This window comes from Apteryx rowi, unplaced genomic scaffold, assembly GCF_003343035.1.
Source record: "Apteryx rowi isolate R43461 unplaced genomic scaffold, aptRow1 scaffold_8, whole genome shotgun sequence".
Lineage (NCBI taxonomy): Eukaryota > Metazoa > Chordata > Aves > Apterygiformes > Apterygidae > Apteryx > Apteryx rowi.
Window position 1 is genome coordinate 5,445,644 of NW_020451093.1, and position 10,000 is coordinate 5,455,643.

Genomic DNA, 10,000 nt, shown 5'->3' on the forward strand with positions numbered 1-10,000 from the left:
ACAGGCTCCTGCATGTGATGCCGAGGACATGTGTAACCATCACAACGTCTCCACGAATCTGTATTTAATTTGAGCCGGGGTGGTGGCAGGGATTGGAGATCTGAAGCCGCCACAGGTTTGTGGCAGATGGCTCTGTGTCAGCTATGACAAGCAGCCAGGCTCGGCTTCCTCTGCAGATTTTCTTTGCTCTCTGATCAGGTAAATATGGGCACGCTCTGGAAAGTTCTGCGATTCTGCCTTAGGCTGCAAGTTTGTGACTTAGCCCCATCTGTCGCAAATCTTCCCCAGCTTCCGCGGCGAGCAGAGACCTGAATTCGCCACGCAGCGCTGCCCAGGAGAAGCCGGCCACGGCGCCCTGCGAGCAAGCACGAGAGAGAGCGGGTGAGGCGGCGCCAACCCTGCCCGGCCGCCTGCCCGCCTGCCCACCGCTGCCGCCGCTGCCGCCGGACGCTTTGGCGCGCTCGGATGTCGGGAGCGGTGCGGCGGAGCTGCTCACAACGCTCTTAGCCAGCGTTTCTTGCAGATAGGGCAGCTTTAACATCGCCTTTCCGGCGCGTGGGAGCGGGCAGTCCCCCCGGGGCCACCACTGCCGGCCTCACTTTTGGCCTTTATTTTAGAGCAGCTTTGGAGAGAATAGATTTGCACGCAGGTTTTTTCGCACGCTTCATGATTTGCACGTTGCAAATATATTTGCACGTCCTTGGCAGCTAAATGAGTGGGTGAGTGTCTGGGTTTTCACTCTAGCAAAGCAACATCATAACATAATATATACATATATATCTATAATTTTGGTGATAACTTTGCAAAGGTCTGGGCAAATACCTTTCTATACCTTTTCTTAAGGTACAGAGCATGTATCAGCCAACAGTTCCTAAATAAGCAGAGACCAAATCAGCAAAAGTAGCAAGGCTCTCATAAAAACTAAGATCTTCCCATGAAGGAGAGGCATCAGACCAAGATGTCAGCAGCAATATAATATCTTTTATGCTATAATCAACTTTCTTGTTTCTTGTGTCCTAAGAGCAGAACTAAAATAATTAATATTTACCTGATTATCATTAGACTTCAGAGTTAACCTTTAGAATTTAATAAGGACAGTTCTGCTGCTTCGCGATAGTTGGAGTTGGAACAGACAGGATTGATCTGGTTTACATTTTAACATTTTTTATATTACCTTAACAAAATTAAGAACTAGAGATTACTATTTGGCACAAAAAATGAGATTTGGAGTGTGAGAAAGCATAGTGATTTTCAGAGCCAATTTGTACCGGGTCAGCTTTACTCTGTGACCCAGCTCCTTCCCTTTGCAAGTGAGTATAAGAGAGGAAGAGTCAAGCTGCAAAGCTGCTTGCAATACAGCATTTTCTTCATTTTAAAACTCATTTCTTTCCTTCTGTCTTTAAACAAAAAGAAAAACATCAAATGTGGGATGCAGTTTTATACAAGACACCCTTTCTCTAGGAAAGGATGGTTCAGACCACACTGACCAACTGCAGCCGTAGGAAAAGAGTTCCAGGCCCTCTTTCTCAAGGTAATTTGGATATATTTTACTGGAAAGAAAAAGTTTTCATTCTTTCTGCAACTTTTCCTTCAAAGTCAATCATATTCCTTTGACCCACTTCTCCATCTACCATTCTGCAGCAGCTGTGCTTCATCCGCCACTTTTCATTTACTTTCTAAAACTAAATTGGAAGCTATCTAATATTGTTATAATAAAAAGTTCAAAGTCCTTGCGATTATGCTGAAAGATGGACACAAAACTGCCTTTTCTTAATGAATGCTTTCTTCCTGCTCTACAAACGTAGCCAACTGCTATGAGCTGCGTACCAAAATTTGTGGAGTGCTGAAAGCTCCTAGATATATACCCCCGAGGCCAGAGAAAGCCAAGCCCTGGGAGAAGCTCAGATGCAGGAAAGGACAGTGGCTCCTCAGGGTTTCCCAGGCTGGGAATATAAATCGCTGGGTCCCAAAAGGACCTGGAAGGCTACTTTAACAGCCCCTGCTAGCTCATGTCTTCTGCAGTGAGGATTTGCATTACCTAGCACACCTCGCTCCACCATGGCTGTTTCCAGGCCCATGTGCAGCTTTAAGGCCTCAGTTTGGCCCAAAATGCAAAAATTGTATTCCACCTTCCTCATCTTCCCACCCTTGGAAACATCCTAAGCTAGCCGGATCTTCAGCCGTTATCAGCAATATAGATGGGAATGAAAAATGTCCAAACTTCAGAAATGACCTGGATACAACCCTGAGCAACCTAGTCCAACTTTGAAGTTAGATCCAGCTTCAAAGCTGGCCCTGCTTTGAGCAGAGGCTGGACCAGATGACCTTCAGAGGTGCCTTCCTAAATTATTCTGATTCTGTGGCCTAAATAAGTAACCGAAGACTTCTTTCACATAGGAAATCCTTATCTCTCACACACTTTACTTAAGGACCTGTCCCTAAGCAGCTCTCTCCAGCACTGACACAGAGACAGGAGAGCATGAACACACCATCCTGCACTCCAGAGTTCCCTGCTGGCAACAACGTTGCCCATACAGGCATATTTAGAATATTTTTGAAACCACTTAAAATTATGCTCCCTGGAAAATTAGCATCTTAAGAGGAAAACACAAGTTTCCCACTCGTGCTTCCAAATTCCTACTCACCTGTACCCACTGCTAGCTAGATGCAAGCAAAAATGCAATACTGTGCCTTCTTTCTCTGCTCTGCTGATGAGTGGAAGTCAGCAGGATGGACAGAAATATTTGCACTAGTCACACACCCTATAGAGCTCTGAATTAATTTTATCGGCTCGGGACAAAAGATCTGGAGAGCACTGTAAACAAACATCTGCTCAATATACATTCGTGGTTAAAAAAGTAAACAGCATGTTTGGCTGCCTAAGGAACAGGTTGAAAATTATCACAGAATACATAAATTGATGGCATGGTCTAGAATACTCTGTAAAGTAATGATCACCCCATCACGACACAGCTCTCGAGCATCGGAATGGGCTGAATGATGGGAGATGAGAACGTAAACACGGAATAACATTCACGAGGAGAGACTGAAAAGACCAGCATACTATAAGTGTTTGACAAAAGTTTATAAAATAACGAATGGCATTGAAAAGATGGATTGGGAGCTTCTGTCTGCAGGCAAACAACTCAAGAACGAGGAGACCCTCAATGAAAATGAAGGTAGGGAAACGCTACACTGACGAAAGGAAATGCTTCTAACCAAGTGTGCAAACACGCAATGAAGCTCCTTGCTATGGAAAGCCATCGAAGACAAGAATCCAGGGTCCTGAGGACCTGATGTCCAATGGGCAACTACTATATACAGAACAACAACAGCTAATACTAAAAGAAGATTATGAAAGTTTATAAAATCTCCAATTCCATTGTTAACCTCTAATTGTGAAAGACCAAGAGAAGATCTTTCATACCCTATAACTACCTACGTCCAGGATCCAATACCTTCTCCCACTAAACATGTGATGCGCTGATCCTGAGCAGCAGTTAAACAAATGGCAGGAAAATGAATTTCTCGTGGAGTTTTGCAGGGGAAAGGGTGGGGGTAAGGGCAGAGGAAATGCAGGAATCTCCCCCAGCTCTTACGTGGTCTGTACGAGGACTACGAGGAGCTGCAGCATGTGGCTAAGAATGACTCCTGCCGCCTTCCTAGCTGTGCTGAAACAGTCAAGCTGGATGGGAAGCAGTTTTCCCATCTATCTCAGTTTTTCTGGAATATCAAAAATATTGCTCTATCTCAATCAGAGCAAAAAGAAAAGGGAGAAAAATGAAAATTTTGTTAAAACTGCCCTGCACAGCCAAATCCTGAGACTGGAAACAATTCAGATGTCTAAGGTCTAAGTGAGATCTTAATTTGATTTTACAGTAGTTCAATCCCTTTGAATTCAGGAGAGGCACTTATCTTACAGTGGTGTAAGTGAGAAAAAACCCATGCCGTGTGTCTTTCCATGGGCAGGTGAGCTCCTGGAGCGTGATGGAAAGAGCAAGATGAATGTCAGAAAGCGGGCCAAATTCTTTTCTCCATTAAACAAGCCTGAGTGAGAGGAGATTTTTTCTGCAGGAACCCGAGCCGAGAGCATGTCAGCCGGCACTCATTCAGCTGGGAGGGCTGGGAGAGATTATTTAAAGTTGTCAGCTCCTTCCATGCCTGGCTTTTGGCAACTCTTCTTGTCCCTTTCCAGTGTATACTTTTTTATACATACTGTTTTAAATTAAGAAACTGAAAGGAGGGAACTGAAAGGTAAATGTAAAGCTAATAATGCAGAAACAAATGTTTTGTCTCTTTTTAAAAAAGCCCTACTTGGGGAGCTTGCAAACCCTGGCAGGTCCTATGGCATCCTCTGAGGGAAACTCATGCCCTGAAGTTGTTCTTTGCTTCATTCTGATGCTTAGTTTGGCAACCACAAATACCCAGAACCAAACAGAAACTTCTGATTCACTGAAACTAGACTAGAACAAATTTTTGATAACCAATACGGTGTGCTTCCCACAAATCTCCATCTTCTGCTAACAACCAGGAGAAGGCAATATCCAAATTGCAATGAGCCTTTGGCGCCAGGAAAACACACAGGGTGAGCAATACATCACTTGGAAAGGCTTTCATAGGTGCTTACATTATGCACATTTTTAAAAGTCTGCAAGCCTGAATCTGCTCCGTAGAGTTGAGCTATTGCAATTTAATGTGTTGGTCTGCACATTTTCACAGGGATACTGCACTGTGTCCCGTACCTAACCTGACTGCCCTGCTGCCATGCATCTTCCTTTTGCCCCTGACTCCGTCAGCACAAGCACTGAGGACAACCGAAGCAATAACTGTCTGTTATTCACAGCTGCCTGAACGTTTTGGACATCCTTAATAATAAAAAAAGCAACAGTAGGTAAAAAGATAACCCAGGGTACTTCCGATGATGATTACGTCCTGATCTATAAAGCAGAATCCCCAAACAGTGAAGTACTATTTGCTTTTAAAGCATTTTTTTCCTTTCTTTTCAAGAATTCACAGCTATCTGATGAACTTCGGGTATGGAGCACATCAGAGAGATTTCCGAAAGGAAAGTAGCCCGTTACTACGCGTGGCTGTGCTAGGCGCCGCTTTCTCTGCTCCCCTACAGCAGAGGATACCATTCCCGCCGCTGAAGAGCAAAGCGCGGCGCACCGCTCACGGCTGCACCCTTTCCAGCCTCCCCAAAGCAGCACCCTCCTAGCTATAACTACACCCGCAGCCCAGCCCCAAGCTGGCATCCTTCAGAAGGTTTTACGGTGAGTTTAGCTGCAAGATAAGGAATTAGCGCGTGTGTGGGTGTCGGCACGAAAAGACAACCCCGATCGTATTCTCAGCCCCCAAGCCTATGAGAGACAACGGGGGGCGGCTTTTCAGCGGCCGTCGCGGGCTCCGGATCAGGCCCTGCTCTTCTCGCCTGGGAGCGGCGCCCCGTTCGGCCGAATCGCTGCCTGTCGCACGCCGTGGTTCAGGCGGTCACAGCTCCGCCACGGAGCCGCGCTGCCAACAACGCACGAGTCACGGCACCAGCGACCTTTCGTTTCGCGGCGGCCTCCAAATAATTCCAGGGGATTTTTTTTTTCTTTTTTTTTTTCTTTAAAAGAAGGCACTTGGTGCAGACGAGGCATTGAGCTTTCGGGACTCGCGCACGCCTCGCTCCCTGCGCCGCTTTTCAAAACTCTCCTCGTTTTACCTCACAGCTTGTTCCGTCTTTGCTTCCCAGCCTTGGCTTTAGGGAGGAGCTGGGGAGCCGCGTGCGCAGAGAAGATCCGTGCGAGCACGAGGAAAAGCCGAGCTCGAAGCACCGGGAAGCGCCGAGGCAACCGCCGAAGGGCTGCTTTCGCTTGGAAGGCACCATGCCTCGCTCTGCGATCCTACTGACTCCAGAAGTAATGCTGAGCACTGGAAGTGTTCAGTCAGCATTTTAAACTATTATGAGCTACCTTCTGAACCATTGCCAAGTTAATAGACAATGAAAGATAATGAGCTTGAAATTGGGTGTTAAATTGCATTTTTGGTTCTCTCCCTTTTTTTTTTTTTTTTTCCCCTCGAAGTTTAACTGTTTCCTGCAGAAACACCATCATCTTTGATGTATCATTATGCAAATGTCTATTTTTAGGTCACCGAAAAAGTCGGCCACGGTTGAAACTATCCCGCCCGCCCGAGAGGGTAGAGAGGCAGCCGACACACGGCAGGACCCGCGCGGGCAGGAGCGTGGGGAAGCGGCCAGTCCCGGCGGCAGCAGAAGCGGCCAGATTAGGAGGGAGACTACTCGGCCTGATCATTCACAAAAATGCTACCTGCAGCGCCTTCGTCGCGCACGGGGAACGCGCCTCCGCCCTGTACACAGCGCAGCTAGGACTGGAAAAGTCCTACCTGAGCAGCCAACGGTGCAAGCTGACATATTAGCATGCAAAAATATAGCGGGTGTTTTAGAAAAGCCCCATCACCTGATCATAGCTTTTCGCTGAAATAGTATAAAATTTAGTGCTTCCCCTACATTCACATAAGGCAAAAATAAAGCTGGACTCCTAGCAATACAAATATGCATCTGAAAGGCAGTCTGGCGTTGAGCACCTGATCAAAACTTGCATGGCCGGTCTACCACTTAAGCTCTCCTTTCTCTAAATAAATAACTGGAAAGAATAAGACAGGATAAATACCAGTAAATTACGCTTCCAGGAAACTTTTTTTATGTTCACCATACCCTAAAAAGCAAACTTTTACCTCATTTAAACAAAGAGTCAAAATAGTCGTGATTATCAAAATAATTCAAATATTTCCAAAAGGCAGAGAAAGCTTACCTGAGACCAGTCACCTGCATTTTTTGCGGACGGGAGATTAAATTAGGATAGGAAGGTAGGCTTATCCTCATTAGTATAATTGTAGTATCTTTCTTTTATTTTCCTTTTAAACTAATGAGTTACATTAATCCAGGTTCATTTTTATAAGCCTCTTGGGTCCAAATGTAAAGGACAGTCATTTTAGAAAACAATAAATTAAAAAAAAAGCATGTAGCATGCATTAAGTGCACGTATTTCATAAGACCTAGGTTAATACAACTGGCATCTAGTTTAATTAATCCTTGTTAGTGTAACGACTAATATCCCTCCCTAGCATGTTTCCTTTAAACATTAGTATGTTAATTAAATGTTGTTTTTTTAAGGTTTTTTTTTTCCCTTTGTACTTCAATATGGCATTATATCATGTAAAACTATTCTGAACAACTACCTTATAGAGATGTTTCCTTACAATGTCTGGTCTCTTGCAGAAATTCTGAAGCCTTTTAAAAAGCTGTTCAGGTGTAGAATACAGATATTCAGCTGCAGGAAAAACAGATACATTTTTAATGAAACAAAAACCTCAAAGCACACACTCGATATTAGTCACTTTACTAATTAAAAATGCATATTGCTCTGTGCCGCCTCGTGTTTTACATTATTTAAGCATGATTTTATAAGGTTACCTCAGCTCACAAGGATGTTTAATGCTAAATAAGACTGTGTAGTTGTGCTGTTTAGACATCTCCTTTGGGTGATTAAAATACATTATTCTAATGTAACACAATGCATATGTGATACATTTAGTGATGAGATTTTTCAAAGAACTGGTCCTACATTAGTGCGTATCCTGCACCACAGTTGCATACTATTAAGTATTAAATTGTTTAAATAATTTGGTGTGATTTTCAGGCCTCCATTTTTCTCTGTGCATCAAAAAAAATCTGCAAACCATTGCAGCATCGCTGACCTTTTTACAAAAATCTATCATTATGGGTTGTGTATGCTAACAATGAAGAATGCTATTTCAAAACTTGCTTTTGTGTTATCTTAAAAGAACAGATGGTAAATATAAACTTCGTCTAATGTATTAAAACACATAAAATTTGCCTTAACACTAACATGTTGGCTTGCCAAATAAACAATTGCTTTTGCTCAAGTTCATTCTCAAACTTTATATTTCAGCATGAATCACGTATTACATTTCGACAAAAGGACCGTGCCGCAAAGCAGCTACCTGGGAATATCTCTGGGTACACCAAGGCTTTGGGACACAGCGGATAGCAGCCGCAATACACAGCTTCCACCCTGAGGATTAAAAACAGTAAATACATGAACAAGACGTTAGTGAGCCAAAAACTTATTCTGGTGCAAGAGCATGGAGGTTGACTACATATAGCACAAGTAAAACATTTTTCTGCTCAGCAGCAATATCCTTCTAAATGCCAAAGTTGCTCTTTTTAAAGAAAATTTTATTGATCATATGAATTACATAGAACAGAACAGTGAGCATATGTTTTGTGCGCTGAATAAATCAAAGCGCAGCTCTGCATTTTTTTGTTTTTTAAATACTGTTTAACACATTTTATAATCAGCAGACAGACACATGTAACAACATGGTGAAGTATGGACGGCTTTGCTTAATAATGCTGCAGAAAAACAAGGGCATACGTACGCAGGCTTCTATATGTGCGTCTGTACACACAGATGCACACCACCAGCACTACCTGGCAGGACGGACGGTCTCCCTCAGCTTTAAGAGTCCAAAGTTGCCATCCAACGTAGCCTGAGAACGACTGCAGTGTGCTTTGGGCTGGGATCTTTCAGCTTACGCACACCATTCAGACCATTTCCTTCATTTTTCGGGACATAAACTTTTGTATTTTTTCATAAACACCGTCGAGATTCCTTTGCCAAAGCGCGTAATGCTTGGCGCTTTTGTTTTCTCAAGGAACAATTCGCATATCTGCTGTAACATCAAGCCCAAGTATTTTATAAGTGCGACGCAACGGCACAAAGTTTTCCAGTAGCAAGTCTAAAGAGAAGTCGTCCTATTCGTGCTTGCGTTCGAAGAGCTGAATGGGTTAAAGCATCAAGTTTTCAGTTTATTTTTTTTGCATAATGACCATTGATCTGACATAATGTTCCTCTGAAGATACAACTGCAATTTCTGTTGGCCAGAAATTACATAGTGAAATTCAAAACACTTCTTAAAATATGTTTATTTTATGAGAGCCTTTGAATTTCCTCCAACATGTTGACCATACGAGAACTTTATTTTTAACTTCAGCTTCCCTCAGTCCCTAGAAAAAAATCTGAAATCCTGTCAACGTTCACCTTCTTATTTTCAGTGACAATTCAAAAGGCTTTTGCTATGTTCAAGTGCATATTGGCTTTGTTACTTTATTACAGGCAGCCAGTCTAGCCCAGAGTGAACTGTTTCCTTTAGTTCTGCTCAGTGCTGAACAGGAACAAAAATAAAATAAAGAATAACACAGTCAGCTTCCATACTAGACAACTCTGCTTATCCACAAAAAACAAAGATATACATTTCTCTGCAAATGCTTTGCTAAGTAACGACTGCTATTTTTTTCAGAAACTTTTAAAATTTGTAATTTATGGTTTTTTAAATAACATACGCACTTCAGATTGCATTTTAAACATTAACAACAATTTCAAAGTGTACATCGTCTAGCACTATATTTTTTACCAAAGGGAAATGTTTCTGATGTGTGATTTAATTGATGATTTCAGTTCTTAAATATTGTGTCATATGTCAAAGCAAATAGATTTTTAAAGTTTTCTTTAATCTAGAAAAAAAAAAAGAGTGAAACTGTGGACATTTCAGTAATAGCTTAGATCACTAAGTTATGTTAAAATATTTGCTTTTTAATCGTATCGTCTGGATGAAAAAAAAAAAAAAAAGAACAGCTCCCTAAAACAAAACTGCAGGCCAAGATGCAATCTGAGTCATCACTTGAGCATGCAATTTCCCCTTACGAGAACCTCGATCTGCATCACGAATTAGTAAAATCGGAATTCAATACTTCTGCAGTTTGCTGGATACAGGTTAAGATTTGGAATTCTTTCATTTGCAAACGGTCTTATTTACATAGGCTTTTTCAACCTTTTCACACCAAAGTTCCGGCGCGTTTCCGGAGCGGTTCGGATTGCCGGGCGGGAAGTCCTGCTCCCCGCTGCACGAC

General features: G+C 42.8%; 1 protein-coding gene across 20 annotated transcripts in view; it reads right to left on the reverse strand.

Annotated features, from left to right (window-relative positions):
* The window catches only part of GTDC1 (glycosyltransferase like domain containing 1), a 193,130-nt gene continuing 183,130 nt past the window's right edge, over positions 1–10,000 (reverse strand). For all 20 annotated transcript variants that reach the window (XM_026089026.1, XM_026089024.1, XM_026089043.1 and 17 more), the window contains 3 exons: positions 8,032–8,102; positions 7,246–7,337; positions 1–355 (listed from right to left, as the gene is read on the reverse strand). In XM_026089026.1, the coding sequence (XP_025944811.1) occupies positions 239–355; positions 7,246–7,337; positions 8,032–8,102 (280 nt within the window). In that variant the 3' untranslated portion in view covers positions 1–238. The remainder of the gene's footprint in view (positions 356–7,245; positions 7,338–8,031; positions 8,103–10,000) is intronic.